We start from the raw sequence: 23,474 nt of genomic DNA, 5'->3' as shown, positions 1-23,474 counted from the left end.
GTAGGTGCTTATGGTCTGTGGCTAGATAACCAAACAAGGGGTTTGTGGCTAGCCTTAACTCAATAAGCAGCCAAGAATGAAAGTAGAACTTTTGACCTTCTTGTCTCTTCCTTCCAGCTGCTATAATAGGTATTAAGAAGCCAGTTTATGCCATGCTGGGGATTGAACCCAGGGCTTTGGGCATGGTAGGGATGTATCCTACCAATTCAACTATATACCCAGCCCACAGAAAAGGTTTTGGTCCATGATTTGGACAGTGTAGGAAGAGTAGGCACCAGCAACCTGTTTAACCAATCACTTTGGGCAAATGTCTACAGGGTCAGAGGAGGGAGGGAGGGGCTTGTGACTAGATAGTGTCACCAGCAGTGACCATCAGAATGGAAGCTGGCTCTGTGCTCGGGTTCTGATCCTTACTGCAGTTCTGGCACCTCTCAGGTCTCCTAGGTCCCTCTCTTCCCAGTTTCTGCTCCATTGTCTCATTTAGTCCCTTGGTGTTGGGGGGCTCTCTTTCTGACACCCTGCCCCTGAAATTTGGGAGTCATCCCTGGGATCAAGTGCAAGTTCAGAAGGTAAAGTGTGATCTGCCCTCTTTACCCGTCTAAGTCTGCTGAAGGCGCTCCCAAGTCTCATGGCCCCATCTTCCGGGAACCAGAAGTTCAACGAGTTCCCCCGCAGGCAGGGCAGAAGGCTGGGGGGTCAGGTGAGTGTGGAGTTGATTCTTGGCTCCCTCCTTGGAAGCTCTCAGTCTTTTGAGGAACGCAGAGCTGAGCTGTCCTCTGGATCAATCACTGGTTCAATGTCAACAAGCTACTGCGCACCTGGAGAGATGCTGGGGTCAGAGATGCTAGAGTTCTCAGGCCAGGAGAAAGGAAGCCATGAGGCAAGGGTCACAGTGTCACCATATAAGACCCGAGAAGAACATTGGGCCATGTTGGTCCATCTGGGGGGGTCCAGAAAAGATGGTAACAATGGATCTGATGACCTTGGAGGAGTCTTGTGGGGGAGGAGAGAGGCCATTACATAACATCTTAGTTGGATCAGAACAGGGTCAGGCAATCAAGAAGTTTCCTCTTGGCCTGCTCAGGAGGCAACACCTTTGGAGGTGTCTCCCAGCCCTTCTCTAGCAAAAGATAAGCATCGGGGCCTCTACGTGACAGCAGGGCTGAGCATGTCCCCAGCTAGACTCCTAGGGTCATTAGGACCTTGGACCATATAACCTTATCCCTAGTCTACAGTCTCATCTATAAAGGGATCAGTCCATACGTGAGACAGACTATATTGCAAAGGGCCCATGAGCATCCCTAGTCTGGAGAACCTGGGGGACCCAACCAGGCTAGTAGGTGTGCTTGGCTTGGTCAGAAAGGGAACCTCAGGGCCTCAGTCACATGCTGCTGGGATGGGCACAGCTGACAATTGAGGCTGAGCACCCTCTCTTGACCCCTGCAGTGCATCTGTAGTGCTGAGCCATGCTGGGACCTGGCTAAGGAGGGGACATCACTATCCACTGTAAGCTCCTCAGTGGAGAGCTGTTCAAGGGAACCCACAAGCTCCAAGTTCCTCCATTAGACTTTGAATCTGTAATGTACATTATGTTGGTGAATTGTATACTGTTTGAGCTTGCTGAAGACAGAGTCTGGGAACAAGGTGGCCTTTGTCTCCTCCCAAACCACCTGTTCTGGGTCAGACTGGGCTCCTGGGTCTGTATATCCATCCCCCCTTTCCAGCTGCTTGTGATGATGGGTCAGTCACACGTGGCCTCGGGAGGTGCTGAAGCAAATAGAGGATGGAAGCTAACTGAACCAGAAACTGTGCAGTTAAAGGGAAGCTGTCTCTCATGGTGGGGTGAGACTTTTCCATGATGTGTCTGGTTTGGTATCATGCATGCTCCAGAAAGTAACCCTTCACCCATGTTCTGTAAATATCTTGGTTTGTTTTCTATTGCCGTAATTATACATGGGACAACCTGGGAAGGAAAGGGCTTATTTGACATACATATTCTGGGTCAGAGATCATTGAGAAGCACCAGGACAGGAATTCAAGCAGGGCAGGAACCTGGAGGCAGGAACTGATGCAGAGGCCAAGGAGGGTGCTGCTTACTGGCTTGCCCCTCTTGGCTTGTTCAGGGTGCTTGCTTACAGAACCCAGGACCAACAGCCCAGGGGTGGCATTGTCTCTTAGTGTGTTGGGCCCTCCCACATCAATCACTAATGAAGAAAGTGAACCACTGTTTGGTTTATAGGCCAATCTGATGGGAACATTTGTTCATTTGAGGTTCCTTTTCCCAGAAAGCTCTAGTTTGTGTCAAGCTGACAATAAAACAAAACCCACCTAACTAGGACAGTTAATAAAAGCAACAAACTTATTGGTGGCCTAACTTCTTCAGCTGTCACACACACACACACACACACACACACACACACACACACACACACACACACACTTCTAATCTTGAAGGGTCAGGTCTATAATCCAACACTTTATAATTTGAAATATGTTAGTAGAAAACCTTGCCGAATCACAGAGGGGACCTTCTGACTTCTCGGTTGACTTCAGTGGCAGCTGGCTGCTGATGGCACACAGGTGGGGAACAGGAATTACGAGGCTCAGCTGTGACGACTGAAATGAGATCCGTCGCCCTGATGCCTCAGCTCTCTCCAGTCTCTCAGACTGGCTAGGGCGGCACTCCTCCATCTCGTGGGCAGGGTGTTGCCCATCTCCAGGCACCTGTTGAACCACTCTGAGTCTGACCTGGGGAGAAGCCGGAGTCTGTGAGCAGGAGAGACAGGTGTGGGGTAGGTGTGGACTGAGGAGGTGGCCGTGCCCGTGTCCAGCTATGAGACTCAGGCACAGGTGACACAGCCACCAGGAAGCTCCATTGTTACCTCTGTGTGGCTGTAGCCTGCTGGATTTTCCCTGGTCAGGATCCAGGGCAGGAGATTCCTAGCAGGCAGGTCTAAGGAAGTTCTGATAGTCCTCACCTGCCGGCCTGTCTCAACTCAGAGATTGCGTGTGTTGCTTCAGTTTTCAAACAAGATAAACCCAAGGAACAAGTCTAAACCAAAGTCAGGGGAGCTAGACACTGGGGACCCTGGATTCCCTGCCTAGACTGCCAGCCATGTGGGATAGAAGCAAGCCCTGGAATATGGTCAAGATATGTCTCTCCCCAATCTCCTTCTCTCTCCCCTCCCCTTTTGTTCCCCCCCCCCAGCTTATCCCCCACCTGCTAGATCTTTCCAGCCTTCCCTCTTTTCTCCTGCCTTTGCTATAGTGGATTCATGCTTGCTCAGCCGACTCGGGGCTAAACCTCTCACCTATAATCCCATGGCAGTCAAGAGGGAGGAGGTGACGTTTTCATTGTTCTAAGGGATGGAGAAGACAGAGAAGCTGCCCAAGGCCACTGAGTGAGGGTCGGGCTCCTTCTCCAAGCTCAGTTACCTGCTGTGTTTCTGTGTCTACTTGGCTGGTGATCACTTGGGATGGCAACCCCAGAGACCAAAACTCAAACTCAGCTCAGACATTCCCCACCTCCAGGAAGCCCTCTCTGGATCCTCCCCCAGAACCAGTGAATTGGCTTTCTCCCACACTCATAGCACTGAAAGGCACAGACAGACTGCACCACCATGATTCAGCCGGGTTAGGTCACTGTGCCTATAGGAGGAAGGGTCCTGGGGCCTAGGGGCCTGCCTGCTTTACCCAGGATTATGTGCCTGACCCTTGTAGCAGCACAAGAGGACCCTACCTGGAGGTCATATATACAGTACAGCCTTCCCCATGACCACCTGAAGGGGACCTACCTCCTTTCCTTAGATCAGCCTACTGATCTTGTGAGAATGTTCCAGGGAAAAAATAAAAATAAGAAAGGAAAACAAGAGCAGGGGTTGGGAGTTAAAGCTGGAAGATCTGACGGAACGCCACCAAGGAGGACTAAGCCAAGGTCAGCAGGACCAGAGCACAAAGCGATTATTTAATTAAGTCTGCTCTTACAGGGAAGTCCTTGTGAAGGGACTTGGCACATGCAACTGGCCTGGGGCAGCTCCCAGATCACCTGCTCTCCCCAGCTCCCACCCAGGTGCTCCTCCTTGCTGAGAGCACCCAGGACTCAGACGCTTGTACCCAGAGAATCCATCTGGGTACAGAAGTCATGGCATCCACCCCTCACGCCCCACACTCCCTGCCAACCGCCAAGGGGTAGCCTCCAGCAGTAAGGATATTAAATAGTTAAAGCCCTGACTTAGACCTGAGATGGTTTGGCAGGGAAGGTGCTCACACCCAACTTGACAACCTGGGTTCCATCCCTGAGATATGGCCGAAGGAAAACCAACTTTGATAAGTCCTCTTCTGACCTCTTCACATGTGCTATGGTGTGTGCATATTCATGGGTGCTCGCACACACACACACACACACACACACAGACTGTGGGAGATATCGAGGTTCTTGTACTCATAGATAAGCACCAAGGGACCCAAGAATATTAAACACAGAGTCGTTCCTTCAAAGGAAGGGATGTTAACCTATTATCTGCCCAGAAGGCTGGGAGCGGACATGGTTGGGCGCCTGGTGACCTTTGCACTGTCTGTGTGGCTGGGACCACACCGGATCCATCCCCAGACCCTTTCTGTGAGTTTTTCAGTCTGTGGAGCCTATCTTTATGGAAGATGTCACAAGAGGTTTGATAGAGCCACACCTTTGCTTTATTGTACAGACGGGACTGGGGAGTTTTCACCTAACTGTGCTGTGCTTCAATATACTAGAACAATCTACGCTGGAATCTAAGCCAACACCAGCTACTTAGTCGTGTTGAACTGAACTACCTTCCTGCCTCCCAAGGATCACCATTCTGCTGGCTCTAGCCTTCCTCCCCCTCCCTCTCCCCCTCCCACAACAGATGCACACATGAGTAAACAAATGTAATAAAAACATCCAGCTGTGGCTCAGGCCTGATAAAGGAGCTCATTTCTGCTGCGTGGTAGGCAGATTCACTTGGGGAACAATAGGGATGATTATATGCCCTCTGCAGGCAAAACCTGCAAAAGTCACCTAGAAGCTGCAGGTTCATGGGCTGAGAATGCTGAGCAGGAACCCAGAGCTGGTCAGGGTTGAGTGAGAGTCTGAAGTCCCATTTCCCAGGAGCTCGAGAGTCCTGTCCTGTGGAATGGGGAGGGGGGGTGTGATGTCTAGGATCAAATTCTTTTGTTGTTTCCAAGGCTTAGTGTGTGGAAAGCGCAGGATTAGACCCCGAAAAGGCTATAAAAGAAAAGGGAAAAGAATACAGGATTGGATTGTGGGCAGGACTCGCAGCACAGGCCTGTTAAATTCCTGCGTGCCCTAGATCCATCAGGAGCACCAGAAAGGTTTGTTTCTGCAAAGATGAAACCCTCAAGCCCCTACCAGGTCTCCATGTCCCTGATTTGCTAATGGCCCACCCATTACCATTATAAACATTCTACAGAGGGGAAAACAGGTTTGGAGAGCTGAGTCACTCGCTTAAGGCTACAGAGCAGGGAGCCGGGATTTACAGACAGGCCCCACTGGCTCCAGAGTCTGAACTCCATCCAACCCATCCCCGGCTATGATCCGAGACCTCCTGCTGAGCCTGAGCTAGCCTGATCCGCCGATTGTTGCAGGCCTGGACTTTATTGACACACACCAAGGCTGGTTCCTGTCATTTGCAGACAGGTTGGTATAAGTGCCTGCCTGCTCCACAGTCTTCCTTTAGCCTTGAATACCCTAGAAGCTGGAAGGTGCTTCCTTTTCCATGACCCCAGGGGAGCTGCTGCTGTCATGGCTGTCATTTGCCCTGTGAGAATGTCTGGGTAGATTCTTGGTTTGCAAGTGGGGACCCTCTGGCGGGTGCTAACCTGCACCTTTCTATTGGGTATTTTGCTGGGGAGCCCCCTATGCACAAAGCCTCCTTGATATCCCCTGCCTCCCTGTGGCTCCTTCCAGCTGAAGTGACTAACCCAGGGGACCACACCCTTCACTTCCCCCCACCTAGTACCATCCTGGGCTCCAGACAACAACCCCAGGAAGCACCTTCTGTTCTGGACTCAGTACCCCCTCCTGAGTCCTCCCTCACCCTCACTGGGGACAGCTCCTGCATCCCGAGTGTCATTCCTCACACAGTCCCTGGTAGGACTGTGGCCTCCTTGTTGATCTACCTACTGGGTGTCTGGTTTAGACTCCTGCCAACCCCGCCTGTGGGATTTGGTCTCTGTGTGTACAGTAAGGACCAGCAGCTACTGCTGAGAGTGGGATTCAGTAGAAGCTACAACTAATGCTGAGCTGGGGGGTCCTGGGGCCACATCAGTCAGACAAGCTGTTCCCTGTAGTACTGTCTGGCAAAATGGGAGAGAAGACAAGACCTATGGGGCACAGGCTTCTAGCCTGGCCTAAGCTAGATGCAGGAAGGCAGCAGACTAAAAAGGAGGCAGGTCAGCCAGGCTACAGGTTTAGGGTCTGCATCCCAGGCACTTGGAGAGATTGTGATGTTCTGATGTCGCCCTCATGTGGCCACCATGGGTATGACGGCTGTCTAAGCAACCATCTCAACCTCCACTCACCAGCCAGTCTTCACTTTACGGAAAGTGCCTCTGTTGTCCCTTCCCAGGCTCTGCCACGTTCTTGGAGTCACTTTCTGCAACAAGAACACAGCCCATCAGAACAGATGTTCTGCTTGAATCCCAGCCCTGGCCGCCTGCGACCATCACAGGAAGTCTGGATGCCTTGGCACAGCATGGCAGCTGGCCCTGGGCTCCTGTTTGAAATGAATCTGCTCAGTCTGCACATGGAGCTCTCCCGTGGTCTCAGCAGGGCTCCTGCCTTCATTTCTCTGTACGTTCTTTAGTGTGCTGGGGACTGAGCTGTCAAGCACGCTAGATGCTGTACCTTTGAGCTCTTACCTACCCAATCCACCCAGCTCATTCACCGGGGACAGCCACGCAGTCAGCCACGGGGACAGCCACTCCTCCCCCAGATCACCATACATGCCCTTCTGTTGTCAATGCCTCCAATTCCATAGCCTGAGTTTTCTCCATCCCTCCTTAGCAGCTCCTCTGACAACCTGGTCTGAAGGGTCTCCGTGGTATCTGGTGTGTGACATCTGGAGCCTTTGTCACCAGGACCATGAAGAAGTGGGCTTTATCGTTATTTAAATTTTTCTGCCTGGGCTGCTCCAACAGGACGTAGGTTCATTGCATATGCAGACAGAGCCACAGCCCCGAGTCACCAGTGAGCAATGCCTGACAAAGACATGCTACGTGGATGGATGGGTGATGGGCGGATGGTGGACAGGAGATGAGTGGGTAGGTGGGTGGTGGATTCATGGAGTGGGTGGGAGGGTCGACAGACAATAAGAGATAAAGATGGATAGATAGGGTGGATGAAACAGGTAGATCAAGAGAGGGATGGAAGGAAGAAGGGATGGATGGAAAGATGGGTTGGATGGCTGAAGAGATGAGTGAAAGAATGGGAAAAGGATGAGTGGGTGGATAGACAAGTGGATGGATGGAAAGATAGGTGGATGGATGCATGGGTGGGTGGGTGGATAGATAGGTGAACAGACTGATGAATGGAAAGATAGGTGGATAAATAGATGGATGGGTGGATGAGTGGGTGGGTGGGTGGATGGATGGATGAATGGGTGAATGGGTAGGTGGATAGATAGGTGGATGGGTGGATGGATGGATGGGTGGGTGGGTGGATGGATGGATGGGTGGGTGGGTGGATGGATGGATGGGTGGGTGGGTGGATGGATGGATGGGTGGGTGGGTGGATGGATGGATGGGTGGGTGGGTGGATGGATGGGTGGATGGATAGGTGGATGGGTGGGTGGGTGGGTGGATGGATGGATGGGTGGGTGGATAGATAGATAGGTGGATGGGTGGGTGGGTGGGTGGGTGGATGGATAGGTGGATGGGTGGGTGGATAGATAGGTGGATGGATGGGTGGATGGATAGGTGGATGGGTGGGTGGGTGGGTGGATGGATGGATGAATGGGTGAATGGGTAGGTGGATAGATAGGTGGATGGGTGGATGGATGGATGGGTGGGTGGGTGGATGGATGGATGGGTGGGTGGGTGGATGGATGGATGGGTGGGTGGGTGGATGGATGGGTGGATGGATAGGTGGATGGGTGGGTGGGTGGGTGGATGGATGGATGGGTGGGTGGATGGATAGATAGGTGGATGGGTGGGTGGGTGGGTGGGTAGATGGATAGGTGGATGGGTGGGTGGATAGATAGGTGGATGGATGGGTGGATGGATAGGTGGATGGGTGGGTGGGTGGGTGGGTGGATGGATAGGTGGATGGGTGGGTGGGTGGGTGGGTGGATGGATAGGTGGATGGGTGGGTGAATGGGTGAATGGATGGGGGATGGATGGATGGATAGATAGTAGATTGGATGGAAGGATGTGGATGGGTGGGTGGATGGGCAGGCAGGTGGATGTAAGAATGGATAGGTGAATGAACGTATACATTTTCAGATAAATGAACCATCAGAAAAATGGATAAGGATCATCTTCTCCAATTCCCTGCATGAGAATAGGAGAGACAACTGTGTCCATCCCCAGATTCTGACAAGACTGTGAGGACATAGTTGCCCCGAGCCCCTCTCTGGCTCACACCTGTCCTGCCCAGCATCATAATGGCGGGGTCTCGACTTTATTTCTCAAACCTAATTGCCATTTTGTCCTCTCTAGCTCAGTCAGTCCTGGTTTTTCTTCTTCACAAGCATGCTTTTTTCCCTTTCTTGTGTCTTCTCCAGAGAAAGAACACCTTCTTCCTCTCACCTGGATATTCCTTGTGAAACTTCTGTCGCAGGACCCTCCCCTCTGCACAAGTGAAAAGAAAAAGATTTTAGCTCAGGCGCTGTGCCAGGCAGCTTCTGGTTATAGCTCTGTGCAGATGTTTCAACATCATTTTAAGGGACAAAAAAGACCTGGGACCAAAGAGTTTGGGAACTAATGTCTGGACCACAAAGCTCCCTGACCAGGAAAGCAGGTCGGGAAAGACTATGCCTTGGGGTGGTCTTGAGCCCACCGTTCGTTCTGTGTGTGTATGTGTGCATGTGTAGTGTGTGTGTTTGCATGTGTGTACATGTGTGTACATGAGTGTATGCCTGTGTGTGCTTGCAGGCCAGAGAAGGACATTAGTATCCTGCACTTCATTCTCTACCTTGTTCCTTTGAACCCGGAACTAGATGGGTGATCAGTTGTCCCCTTTAGTCTGTCCTATGCACCCCAGTGCTGGGACAGCACCCCTGGCCACACGCAGCTTTAAAAAAAAAAAAAAAAAAGCATAGACTCTGGTCCCTATCTTTCTCAGTAATGGCTCTCATCTCTCTAGCCCTGCAATTAACTCCCAAATGGCCCAATAAAGCACAAAGTCCACTTCTATGGGGTGTGGGGAGAGGAGAGTCCTGGGCCTCGATGGCGGTCCCAGTAATGTTCCTGCGGCTCTTCCATATTCCTGAATATGCACTTTAAAAACTAGTTTGTTTTTTTTAACAGTGTCTCAGTTATTGTGGCACATGAGCTCTTAAACTGCTGAGAGCTTTGTCCTAAGGGAAGGTGAGGGGCTTTAAGATGTTTCTAAACTCAGAAATAATTATTACTAATTACCTCTAAGTGACAGCCCTGAGGCCAGACTGGGAGAATTCACTTCCACCTGGGAATCTGGAGGTGCCCCATGGGAGAGGAGGCATGCATAGCACACACAGGTGTATGTTCAGGTACATATATATGTGCTTTGTCTCTGACCCGATTCCTCCCCCTTCCTGTTTGAGGGATAGAGGTGGCACTCACAGAGGAGCTGCTTTATGTCCGGTAGGACATAAGTACCCCACAGACATCAACTCAAACCTTAGGAAGCAGCCCGTTACCACCCCAAACCCCATTTTACAGATAGAAAAACTGAGACTAAGAAAGTCTGGCAAGAAAGCGAGGGCATCTAGGAAGGAAGCGGCAGGCTGTGAGCAGTGTCTGATGTTCTGGGCTACAGTCTTGTCCCCATTGCATTTCGTTCCCCGGTTTGGGCATCTGTGGAAGAGCTCGTTCTCTGAGGTTAGCTTCCTTAGGAATTGAGTCCACTTGGATCCAGACTCTCTAGAACTTGCCTGAACTGGTTTGAATTAACCCAATCTTAGAAATCAAATGAGCAAGAACAGGAAACCAGGAAGGCCATCCTGGGGCTGGGACTCAGCTCGGTTGGCAGTGTTGACTCACTGCACAAAGCCCTGTGCTCTATCCCCGTGTAAGTAACCCCAGCACGGTGGTTTATGGTGTAAGCCTGTAATCCCAGATGGTGAGGGCAGAAGAGTCAGAAGTTTAAGTCCATCCTTAGCTACAATAAGTAGAGGGTTTGGGCCAGCCTGAGCTACATGAGACCGTGTGAGAAAGAGGCAGGGATGGCGACTTCCAGTGAAACATCCCTGGGGATGCCAGGGTCTCTCATGGAAGGTGTCCCTCTACCCTGCAGCACTAGAAGGCTGCCTGCTTCAGGGGTTCTCTCTGCAGGCCCACCCCCTCAGTCCCTGCCACCAGCACCTGGTATCTAGGGACTGGCATCCATGAACGGGAAGACGCTACTCCATGAGGAGCGATGATGGTCTTGTGTGTGTGTGTGTGTGTGTGTGTGTGTGTGCTAGCCTGGATGTTCCCTACAGAACCTCACCTAGCAGCTTGACCACTGCGCCCTCAGCCTATTTCACACCGGCTGGACCTGGTCCTTCACTGCTAGTGATGAGCATTGCCATCTGGGGTCTGAGCCTCACGGATGGCTCAGCAGGTAAAGGTGCCTGCCTGCAGTGTACCCAAGCCTGACGACCCGAGTTCAAGTCCCAGGACCCACAAGAAGCTAATGGGAGAGAAGGGACTCCTCAAAGTTGGCCACAGACCACATGTGGACCATGGAGCATTCGGCTGCTCTTCCGTTATCTCTCACATATATACAAGAATGGATTTGAAACATTCAAATTCTGTAGGGTTAAAGATCTACAGGTGGTTATACAAGATCCAGTGCCCCCCAACACCTGTGCCTGCCTGGCTCCACTCCCAGAACTCTGCATGTTTTCTGTGACAATAGGATGTGGTCCCCATTTTACAGGGAAAGAAACTGAGGCTCAGAGAGACGAAGAAATTGACTCTAAAGCCACCTAGGGCATTTTTACCGGCAGTGCTCACCTGCCTGTCGACGTTGCTTAACACACTGTCCGTGGTTGGGTATGCCCCGGGCTGCGTCTCCCGGCTGCAGGATGTGGCACTCGTAGCCTGAGGGGCAGAGTAGTGGCTCTGCCCCATCCTCAGTGGTACTGCAGGCCTCTGCTGTGGAGGGGCAACAGGCCGGGTGTCAGCAGACCTGGGGAGCAGACAGCGCACCCCATCCAGAAAGGCCAAGTTCTTCCTCCACCCAGATGCCAGGCCGTGCCTGCGATCTCACGCAGTGCACATAAGAACACTCAGACACCAAGTCATGTTCACACACACACATGTGCACCCAGAGAGGCCACCTCCAGCCTGCTTTCAGACTCCAGGCTGTACCTTGCATACAGACACCTCAAGAGACCACCTCCCATCAGCACCCCTGCACATGCACAGTCACAGAGCCCTAAACACGCCGTTGTACAAAGAACGCGTGAACACATGTACATCGGCATACTCTGAAATATGCACGAGCAGCTACAGCCACATGTGTACGCAATGAAACCACTCACAATCAGCATGTATACACACATGCTTTCACACACATGGGCTTATTCAGAGACACACCTATGTCCAACCACAGCCATAGGAACGGCTGTGTGCACAGTAGTGTTCTCTGATGGTCACACTCCACATTTGGGCGTGCAAAGCTGTAAGTCCAGCCGCACACACACAAGTTCACTATCCCCAGCAAGCCTCAGCCCCATGTGTGGTTCCTTTAAGAAACCGTCTTCCGCTCCATCCACGCAAGGAGCCTTTCTCCATAGGTGGCACTTAGCCCTTTAAGACTTCTGGGGTCCCAGACCCACTTTCTTCTTGTTCTCTATCTGGGAAGGAGGCCCACTGTCAGGGAGAGCCTCACTCCTTCCCTGTTACGGCATCCCTGCGACCCATGGACAGTCCAGTGAGGAGGGCTGGGCGCGCCCGTGGGCGGGTACCTTGTAACACTTCCTCAGGACCATCCAGCAGCCAGCCGTTTCCACCAAGCCAGCGTGGTTTGGGCTGCACCAGCCAGTCTAGAACTGACAGAGAACTGGGTGAGAGGCAGGGAGGTCTTGAGGGGTGCGGGGTCATGTGGCCAGCCCTGGGGGAGGGGTGAGGATGGCTCCAGCACACTGCCCTGTGGGGACACACTCCACCACACTCACGGCAGGCCTGCAGCATCCAGGCCTCCCTCACCCCCCTGTCCCCCAATCCCACAGGCCAAGCACAGGCTTCCAACTGAGCTGCGTCCCACCCAGAATATACAGATATGCATGTATTTTAAATTTTATTTTCAGGGGAGTGCATGCATGTGCCTATGGAAGGTTCAGGTGACATCTTGGATGAGTGTCTTCTCTCCGTGGACCATAGGGGTCATCAGGTTGGTAGCAGGTACCCTTAGCTCTTATCCCTTACTCTCTCATGGGCTGAAGCTATCCTATAGATTGGAGCACCCTTTAAAGGATGCAATTGTACAGAGGTGACATTGTCCCTGGGCTAAGAATATTCCAGGCTCTGTGCTTGCTGGTGAGGCAGATGCACCTGCAGGAGCTGCAGAGGAGCGGCTGCACCTGCAGGAGGTGCAGAGGAGCGGCTGCACCTGCAGGAGGTGCAGAGGAGCGGCTGCACCTGCAGGAGGTGCAGAGGAGCGGCTGAAGGCTGCAGGTGAGCACCCAGGCTAGGGAGCAGGTAGCTCAGTACAGAGATCAGCTCTTTCTCTTCCCTAGGTGAGCACTCGCACCCACCTGACCTCCAGCCCTAGCTTACCTGGTGGAGGTGGCACAGCCTCCAGGCAGGCATAGGCACAGCCATTGTAGCAGCAGCGCCTGTGTCGTGGGCACTCGGAGTCAGCCTGGCAGCGTGTGGCCTGACAGGCACCAGGGGGCAGCGTCCGTGGGGGTGGTGGGCAGCGGTCTGCGTGGGGCTGCCGGGGGCCTGTCCGTGCAGCCTCTTCAGCCTGTGGGACATAGAGGAAGGGCGTTGACCTAGGCTTGCAACCTGAGCTTCTTCACTGGGAAAACAGTTATCTGAGTAACAAGTGGGGAAGGTCTGGGGTCGACCTGCTGTTTCTCTGTGAGTCCACAGAGATGGCAAGAGGGAAGCAAGAAAGGAAGGAGGAAGGGGGGAAGGAAGGAAAGAGGGGGAAAGGAGGGAGGGAGAGAAGGAGTGAGGGAGGGAAGGAGGGAGGAAGAGAGGGAAGGAGGGAGAAAGAGAGGGAAGGAGGGAGGAAGAGAGGGAAGGAGGGAGAAAGAGAGGGAAGGAGGGAGGGATGGAGGGAGGAAGAGAGGGAAGGAGGGAGGGAAGGAGGGAGGAAGAGAGGGAAGGAGGGAGGAAGAGAGGGAAGGAGGGAGGAAGAGAGGGAAGGAGGGAGGGATGGAGGGAGGAAGAGAGGGAAGGAGGGAGGGAAGGAGGGAGGAAGAGAGGGAAGGAGGGAGGAAGAGAGGGAAGGAGGGAGGGAAGGAGGGAGGAAGAGAGGGAAGGAGGGAGGTGCGAGCTATAGAAGTAGAGCATTTTGGAGTGAACACTAGGGCAGCATCTACATGGTAAGCATGATCCCCAATGAGACTGCTGTCTACATGGCTAAACATGTAAACACACATGCAGTTACATATATGTGTATATTTTTCTATAGAGACATAGTTTTGTTTATGGTACATCCATGTACCTGGAACTTTGAGAATTCACACATTATATACCATCTTGGGGACGTCTCACACAGTAGAACATTCAGTGTCCAGAAGGTGGCGCTGTTCGGGGAGGTTGGTGGAAACTTGAGGAAGGAGGTTGTGGTTGGAGGGAGTAGGTCATGGGGTCTACCTATGCCTTTGAAGGAGACACTTGGTCCCTTCCTGTCCAAAAATGGTTCTGGCTGAGATCGCGATTGCTGGAGCCAGAACTGTACTTCAGCAGCTGTAGTTGCTGGGAGCCTTCGCCATGGAGTCTGAGGAGTGCTCAAAGCAGCTGGGCTGCAGGAGAGAGCTCTAGCTCTGGGAAGGGTCTAACAAGACCTAGCGGGTCAAAAGACCTGGATGCTGAACTCCTTAGCTTGTTTAAAGGAGGATGGAGTTTGCTTGCGTCAGACATCCACAGCCAACATTAACAGTGCTTTTGCTGCGTTTGAGCAGGTTCTGCTTCACTCGGTCATTCCAGTGTGCTTGAGTAGGACTCAGCTCTGCCCTGTAGTCATGGTGGCTTCAGATCTGGGTCCTGGGAGTCAGCATATCACTCTGCCACAGATCTGATGTGCGACCTTTGTCCATGTGGGGACAACACGGGCTTTGTAATAGACACATTGAGGTATGCACAGTGCTCAGAGTGGCATTTGTCCCCGGGTGGAAACTAGTCTATCTTCTGGCTGGATCACCTTTCAGCCCTCAGCCTATCTATTCTTCCCTCACTAACATGGATCTTTCTGGTCCAATCCTTACTCACACACCCTTCTGGGCCGCCCTATCTGAGGCTGCAAATGCAATGCAATACTGCTGATGACCTGCAGAGGGCATCTGATCACGGGGAATAGATCCTGCTTAGGCTATTCCGGGAGCTGGTATCAGAGCCTTCTGTTTCCTGGGACCCAGGTGTGGTGAGAGGCTCCGGCCTATAGCCCACTTCACCCAGAGAATCTGTCTCTTCTTGCTTCCACAGACTGCTCGTTAGTAAAGAGCTTGCCTTGTAAGTGTAAGTACCTGAATCCAATTCCCAGCACCCTTGTTAAAAAAAAAATCCAGCTCCACTGAGAAGTGCTTATGTTCCCAGTGCTGGAGAGGCAGAGACAAGCTGGCCTAGCTCACTTTTGTCCCCTGTCTCAATAGACAAGGAGAACAGAGCCCCAGGAATCCCTGAGTTTGTCCTCTGGGGTCCGCACCTCCACCTCCACCTGCACCCACACTTGCTGGCACTTTGCATGTGTTTACAAATGTTTCTGCCGCCAACACTCACCCATACATCTATCCTCACATGCATACACACATCTGTCCCCCATCTCTGTATTGTGTACCCATAAACATACATACATACCAGCATACATACAGCACCCCCCAAGACACGTATGGAAATAAAGAAATGAACAATAAGGGGAAGATGTTGCTAAGTGACTCTTGCTGGAGACAAAGAGGAAGGCCCGAGGCTAGCACTCTCCCAGAGGCTCAATGGAGACCTGTGTGGGGCTTGTGACCCCCTTAGTCTTTCGTCTTTAGCATCCTGATGTTGTTTCCCACATTCATACGCTGTCCCCAGTTGCTTGGGAAATGCTGGCAGGGGACGGAGCCCCTCACGCCCCACTCCACATTCATCATCTAGAGGATTAAGTGAACTGAGCCTCGTTCAGCCTCACCAGCCCTAATCCTGATCCACCATGACAGCCATGCTGGCCCCCTTCAGAGGGGGAACTGAGAGCCACTGGGTATGGCTTTCTCCACAGCAGGCCGCATGTGCAGACACCGTGGGGCCCGGGGGTCAGCAGGATCCTCTTCTCTGACCTCTCTGGCCTCCTGTCCCATTAGTTGGCTATGGACAGCCCTAGTAAGGAGGGGTCTTTGGAGAATTGGTTGTCTATGGGCCACTGTTGTCCCATGGGAACACAAGCCTGTTTCTCCCGACAGAGAAGCACCGTAGGCTCCTTCCTGACGAGAAATGGTTACTGGCGACTGAGAACTTAGAAGCCCTGATTAAAGGGTTTTGAAGAACATTCCGTGTCCTGCAAGAAGACACTTAGAAACACCCTCAACAAAGGGTGCTTCCTGAGATCTGAGAAACTCAAAGAAACACAGGGTGTACCCTGCAGCCTCTCCCAGCTTGGGTTAAAGGCTTGGCAGCTCCAAGGGTCAGGCCAGGACTGAGGGCTTCCTTGGCTCCTCCCCACCTCCCCTTCTTTCCCCTCCTGTCTTCCTTGTGCACCCTCCCCAAATGCCCTGGTTGTCCCCTGCCAGCCATCCACCGCCTGCCTGGCTGGTGACTTGCGTACTCCCTACCCACACACAGCACCCCACCCAGCCTTTTGTCACTAATGGATGTGCCTGTGTGCATGCATGTGCACATGTGTATCTGTGTGTGCATGTTTCTGTGTATGTATATGTGTGCCTGCATCCTCCTGCATGTCTTTGTGTCTGTCTGTTTCTGTGTGACCCCACACTCTAAAGACAAGACAGGGTCAGCACATGCATCTTATTCCAAGGGCTGCCATGATGCCACCCGTAGCTATGACTCATATCGGCCCTGCTCTTCACACAGGCTGTCCCCATCCACCGGCCACTTTGTGCATCCTTGGCACTTGAACCCAGGAGCTAGGTGTACCTTTATAGCCAACTCAAGAGGAATGGAGCTAATACTGGAGACAGGTCAAGACAGAGTTGAGATTTAGGGCTCACGTTTAAGAATCAGACCATTTTGAGGTTGAACCACCTTTCTCTCCAGCCTATATTGCTATCCAGCTGGAGAAAACACAAAGACACAGCAACCCCGTCACAGAAGCCAGCCAGGCTGAGAGCATCCTTCACGAACACACCCTGTGATGTCCATCTGTACCCCTACTAGGGACTTTATCTTAAGGGTAGCCCCAAACACCTGCCAAGTGGATACTCCAGGTACTGCTCAGACATCTCACAGCCTTGTGCCAGACCTGAGTAGAGCGAGCCTCCTACACTCTTCCATCTGGTGGCTATTTCTCCTCCTCCTCAGACAGGGAGCCTCACACAGACCCACAAAGCCCTTTTTGGTTGCTGCACACACAGGAAATGGATCAAGGATTCACCTTCACTGGGCATGGGAGGGGAGGGTCAGCAGGTTAAGTTCATTGTCCGAAAACAGCCAGAGGGGGCTGGATGGATAAGTAACGGGCCATCTGCAGCTTAGAAACACCACATGGGCCTTGGGGGAAAGACAGGAACCAACCATGTCCAAAGATCTGCCACAAGTGGACACATGTAGGTCATGTGCAGGGTCAATGCACCATACATGCAAGGAAACCCAGAGACAGAGCCCTTGAGTGCAGTTACACATACACACAGACACAGATATAAACATAGTTAGAGATACACAGATACACACACATACACACAGAGAGACAGATACACACAGACACAGATATAAACACACAGATGCAGATAATACACATACAACACACATACAGATACACACACAGAGAGACAGATACACACAGACACAGATATAAACACAGTTACAGAGATACACAGATACACATACATACACACAGAGACAGATACACACAGACACAGAGATATACACACATACAACACACACACACATACACACAGAGAGACAGATAATACACATACAACACACACACACATACACACAGAGAGACAGATACACACAGACACAGAGATATACACACAGATACAGATAATACACATACAACACACATACAGATACACACAGATGTATACACAGAGACACTCACAGACAACACACACACAAAGCACGGACACACAGACACACCTACCCCAATGGGCTAGGGCTGCAGTTTAGTGGGTGAACTGCTTGCCTGGAATACATGGAGACCAGGGTTCAATCCCCAGCCCTGGATATGTGGTGCACATGCCTTCAACCCCAGTGCTCAGGATGTAGAGGCAGGAAGACGGGATGTTTAAGGCCATCCTCAGCTATAGAGTAAGTCCAGTCTGGGCTACATGACATCCTATTTCAAAAAAGGGGGGAGGGGCAATAAAAAATTATTTAATGTCTTATGTCATACACAATTCAACTCAATTTTAAACATTTTAAGACAATACAAATAAAAATAAATGCATGTGTTTCGGGCAGGGCTCATGAAAAAGCGGAGGTCCACACAGACAAGCAGTGTGTGGAGGAAGACAACGTGTGGACCCTCCTCGAGCCCAGCTCTGGACTGTCTGGATTCTTTTGAGGGTAAACAACAGTATTGCCCCATCAGAAAAAAATTGTGAAGCGACCCGTCTAGGAAGCTGGCACCCCACCTGTGGAGCTGCCCTTACTCCATGTCGCCCCAACATTCACCACGCCTCCATTCCACAAAAGAGCTTTGCCCTTCTTTGGAATGTTCTAGAAACTTCATGGCTAGACCAATAAAAAAAAGTCCTCCAGGACTGGTTGGTGTGCCTGGTGGAGGAAGAAAGCCAACTTTCCTTCCAAGCCCCACTTGCCCTTCCTCTGGAATGTGGACGTCAGAGATCTAAAAATAGGCATCTCCCTGTCCCTCGGAGCTGGTTCAGCGTAGGATGCACCAGACCTCCATGGCAGGCCATGGGGATAGAAGCCAGGAGAGGCTTGGGCCCTTCCAGGGGGAGCTCAGAAGAGCAGAAACTTTGAGCAGTGCTGCCATCAACTGCTCACAGGAAGCCCCTCTAGAACTTTCCGTGCTCTGCCTACACCTATGCACTTTGGGCTCTCAGTTAGCTCTGAGTCTGGGCTGGACCCCAAGACACTGTCCCTGTCTTCTTCACTTGGCCCAGTTCCAGACACGGCAGACACTAGGCCAGAGAGACCCAACCCTAGGGGAAGCTCTCTGCTTCTTTTGTCTCTTCTGACGCAGCTGGTGAGAAAATAAACAAATCTTCCCGATAAGAACAAAGGGAGGAAAGAATACACAGATCCCACGAGAGAGAGAGAGGAGAGGCCCGGATGAGAGAGGAGAGGCCCAGATGAGAGAGGAGAGGCCCAAATGAAGCACACATCCCAGAGGTTCTACACTGATGGCCTGGGACAGAGGTAGTCATCATCCCTAGCTATTGTGGGCCCCACCCATAATCTCTACATGTGCATCCCTGCACATACATACATTCAAACACATGTACATATGCACAAGTGTGGATACACACAGACACACATACACACACAAAAACACACACATATACATGTATATACACATACACATATACACACACATGCACACACATATATACATATGCACATATATACACATACACACATATACATACACATACATATACACACATATGCACACACACACACACACACACACACACACAATGTCCATTCGTGACTAATGAATTCACTCCCAGGACTGTGACCTGTCAGTCACCTTTCACAGGCCCCTTCTCTCAACTCTACTGTGTTAGGGACGGACCTTCATTAACATATGAGTATTTAGAGAATATTCCACACAGACCCAGCTATAATGAAGTATCCATTGTAGACATATTGGATTTAATTTTTCACTGTGATTCTGTTCTCCCCTTAAGCCTGTCTGCGCCAGACACCTGCAGACGGGTTCCCAGCCCTGATGAACTCACAGCTATCAAGGGTTCAGCACTGAGTTATGTGAGGGGTTGAGTGTGTGGCCGCATCTTGCTTCAGTGCATGTGGGCTGCCATCTCTTCTGGTTACCCAGTTAAAGTGCCCTCTGAGGCCCAGAGAGGAGAAGCAAGTAGCCCAAGGCTGCACAGTTTTTAGACTCACATACACAAGAATGCATAAACCTCTGAGTCACACACAGCCTGGCCCTTCCGCAGGGCAGGACGTGCCTCCTAACTCACACACACACACACACACACACACACACACACACACACACACACACACACACGTTCTTTCTCTCTGGCATGTATGGCCATTTGAGCACCAGGGAGGGGCCAATTCTGCAGATAATGCAAAGTCCAGGAATTGTGTCCAATGGCAGCACGAGGCAGAAAAGCCCTTTCCCTCTGGCCTGGGCCACCCCCTTCCCCTCCCCCTCATCTCCAGTTAGACTCTGGCCTCTGAGCTTCAGCCTTTGAGGGATGTCCCTCTTTCTCTGGATTCTTAACCCTTCCTCAGGCTCCTTCCAGGACATTCACCCCTTTCAGGAAAACTTTGGTGATTCCATGTCTCACATGAACAGCACCTCCAGCTACCTCACTCTCTGACTCCTCCCCTTCTGTGGCTTCCTGTCTCTTCCCTAGGGCATCCAGCCAGGGTGTTTCACCTTGAACCCCAGATCAGCCTCAGTACAGACTGTTTTCCCAGCTCCCTGCTTCCTGATCCGGCAAACTCATATCCATCCTTCAAAGCCTCAGGTCAAAAAGTCTCCAACCCTAGAAGGCCCTCCCTGCTGTTCCGGGGCTGAACATGCTGCTCTCGCTTCTGTGTTCCTGCATGCGTGAGAAAATCCAGGTGCTGACTCCGATGGTAGGAGCCAGGGTTTGCAGCAGCTGCAGCCCCGGAACCGGCATTCTTCCCAGGAGGCATGCATTGGCATCGGACTTGAAGCCTGGGAGACACACCGGCCACTCTGAGTGCTGAGTGCTTTCTGTGTCTGCACAAGCGTATCCAGCGTCACGGTGGACATGCTGCCTCCTCAACCTGAGCCTCCTTGTTGGGTTAAATCCACCCCGGGCCTTTCCTCATCTGTCTCCCCAGCGTTCAAAAGCTAACACACCCCAGGCTTCCTTCCTCTCATTCTCCATCTGCTGCCCAAGATGCTATGTAGACACCCTGGGAGGGGGACTGGCAGACGGTCCCCCCACCCAGGACAGTGCCTGCCAAGCAGTGGCCATGAAAACATCAATACCGGGACTAAGGGAGATGCCTTGGTGGATAATGTGCGGGTCTGAGGCTCACTTTCCAGTACCCAGAATGGATGTAAAAGTTGATAGAGGTGGCAGTCGCTTCCGGCCCACAGGCTCAGGAGGCAGGTGGGTTGTCCAGGCCAAGCTGTTCAGCTAGACTAGCCCACCCAAGGAACTCTGGACTCAGTGGGAGATCTTCGGTCAGTAAAGGAAATCAAACGAACAAGGAAGATGGCAGATACAAATTGGCAGCCTTCACAGGCACACACGAGTCATACGCACATAAGCACTGCACACATCTGTAAACACACGTGTGTCACACACCACAACCCCCCCCCCCCCCCGCACAGATTTACTGAAAGGGATGCATCACTCTGTCTCTTGCAGGGCGGATTGTTGGTGTCCAGAGAGGCCAAACAACTTGCCCAAAGTCACACAGCCACAGACAAGGCTGTCTTAGACCCAGCCACAGGGTCCCACTGTACCTGCCTCCCACTGACTTTCTGCTCAGAACCTTCCTAGGTGCCAGTGACATTTTGTCCCCGGGGAGACTGACTCACCCTCGAGGGGGAGAGCAGGTCTACTCATCTTGCACCTGCAGGTTGTCACATAGATTTTTTTTCCCAGCATGCTTTCCACTAAGTGTCTCTTGCCCGAATAAGGCACCATGGCCAGGCTTCTGATGCGGGAAGGGACCAAGCGCTCAGCTCTGCATCCTCAGACCTCTTTCATTAGACTCTGCTTTCCAGAAAGAAGGATGCTTCCCGTAAGCTTCAAAAGCAACATCTCCATATGGGGGTAGACCTGTCTCTTGCCTCCGTGCTGGCAGGAACAGGTCCTCAGGAGGACAGAGTCCAGTCTGCCCACCACCCACTACAGCCCAAATACAGGAGACTCCCACCAGGATAAGAAACCACAGCATCTAGGGACTCGTGTCCCCGAGCCACCTCCCACCTCAAGGCCCCTCCACCCCTCCTGGCACTTACTCGAGACTTCTCGGCCAGCCTGGCCGGCAGCAATGCCTCCCAAGTGCCCTTTGCAGAGCTGGAGCCCAGAAGCAGCAGGAAGCTCAGAGCCCAAAGGACCTTCCTGCCGCTGCTACCCATCCTGAGGCTGGTGGCAGGGTTTCCTTCTGCACCACTGACCTCCGCGGAGGGGTTAAAAGGGAGGAGGGGCAATAGCCTGGGTGGGGCCTAAGAGAAAAACAGAGCTTTGCCTGCTGCAGGCTTGGTCTTCCACACAGGGTCCCTGGGATTTTGTGCCCTCAGCCAGCACCTGTGCCCTGGGTGGTGGTTGGTCCCCAGGTTATTTTTAGTTCACCCCGTAGCTCCAGTGACTAGGGTGGCTGCAAGCTAGACGGCCCGAATGCCCGGCAGAGGGAGGAGGGGGCACCAGCGGAGACGTGGCCGGGAGGGGCCTGCCACTCCCCTATAACTACTGAGCTGCTGCTGGGGCTGCCTCAGCCTCAAGTTAGGATGGGCCGAGTACTCTCAGCACTGCCTGTGACTGACTGTCTGCCCCCAGAACTGGGTCTGGGGATGCTGTAGAGAGGGGACAGGGGACAGTGGGAGCCTGTGGCCCTGGTGTGGAGAAGCAAATCCCTCCCCTATCTCTGGGTTTCTGCTCTGATGTGACTCTGGGATAGAGTGTCACTGCACAGAAAAGCAACCTCTGCACTGAGGGTCCCCAAAGGAACCACTCATGGCACCTCCTCTGATGACAACAAGATGTCCCCAGCAGCATGCATTAGTGGATATGCTGTCTGGATGCCCATTTTTCTCAGATGGGATACAGAGGCGGAAGGAGGTACCCCGCCTGCTCCGACATCAGACAGCAGTGTGAGGTGGAGCTTGTGATCTCAGGCCCTGGGGACCACCTGAAGAAGGTAGGGCTGGCTTTCCCTGCAGCCACAGAGGCATTTGCAGGAAGGCAGGGGGCCCTCAGGACACATGCATCAGATCGGCCACCTGTGAGGGGGCTCCGAGGCACACCCTGTGAGGCTGACTGGCATGCTGGCAGGTTGGCACGGGCAGAAAGGGCATCCAGGAAGGTGGGTCCGTCCTCCCACCTGCCACCAGGGGCATCCGGGACAGCAGCTCGCAGCCCACACTCTTCTCTACATGTGTCGACACTACATTCTTGGACAGCAGGCTCTTGGCCCAGTTCCTGGGTCTCTCTGTGGGTGGCCTGGCTTCTGCCTGAGCGGGGGCTGATGGTCCCTGTAGCCCTCCTGACCTCTCTCCGCCTTTGCTGTGCCAGGTCCCCTAGTTCCCCATCAGGAAGGCGTTTCCTCCTGGTCTCTACTGGGACCGGTTTCCCAGTGTGGCTCCTGATAGAGGCTCTCACACTGCCACCACAGGCACACGCTCACTGAACCCCACCCCACCCCTCATCCTCCACCCCCCTCCCACCCACTCCTGTACCCCTGTCTTCTGAACTAGACAGCCAGCTCCACCCGGTGGGTTTTCTCGTTCTTGCTGCCCCCTACGCCCCGCTCCAGGAGTCCCAGTTACTCAAGGCTGTGCTCGTGCGCTATGCTCATGCGCAGTAGGTGAATACTGCTGATCTCTTGTGAATAGTGAGGGTACCTGGGGTCCCCTTCCTATATTTTGGTGGCATCTAACACATAGGCACAGGATCACTAAACATGTGCCATGTAGCAGCTCCGAATGACTGTTTACAGGTAAAGCAGACACCATGTGAGGAACACACACGTGTGTGTTCGTGGAGGTCAGAGGTCAACCTCCCTCACATTCCTCAGGCACCAACCTTCACTTCGGTTTTCTCAGATAC

General features: G+C 52.6%; 1 protein-coding gene across 3 annotated transcripts; it reads right to left on the bottom strand.

The window, feature by feature from the left end:
* Positions 1-2,329: 2,329 nt before the first annotated feature.
* WFDC1 (WAP four-disulfide core domain 1) lies at positions 2,330-21,931 on the bottom strand. 3 transcript variants are annotated; one of them, XM_080937446.1, is made up of 7 exons: positions 21,668-21,931; positions 12,946-13,135; positions 12,135-12,218; positions 11,179-11,319; positions 8,788-8,829; positions 6,562-6,635; positions 2,330-2,748 (listed from the first exon to the last, which is right to left on the bottom strand). In XM_080937446.1, exons 1-6 carry the CDS (start codon positions 21,785-21,787, stop codon positions 6,577-6,579), a joined length of 636 nt encoding a protein of 211 aa, XP_080793572.1. In that variant the 5' UTR covers positions 21,788-21,931; the 3' UTR covers positions 2,330-2,748; positions 6,562-6,576. The 3 variants fall into 3 exon arrangements, with proteins under 3 accessions (XP_080793572.1, XP_080793573.1, XP_080793571.1); XM_080937447.1 differs by lacking the exon at positions 2,330-2,748 and adding an exon at positions 3,964-5,245 and having other exon boundaries at positions 11,179-11,316; XM_080937445.1 differs by lacking the exon at positions 2,330-2,748 and adding an exon at positions 3,965-5,245.
* Between the last annotated feature and the right edge of the window lie 1,543 nt (positions 21,932-23,474).

Source organism: Micromys minutus (genome assembly GCF_963924665.1).
Source record: "Micromys minutus genome assembly, chromosome: 24".
NCBI classification, from domain to species: Eukaryota; Metazoa; Chordata; class Mammalia; order Rodentia; family Muridae; genus Micromys; species Micromys minutus.
Note: the sequence above shows the minus strand (reverse complement) of the source record. Positions and strands in the feature narration are given on the sequence as shown.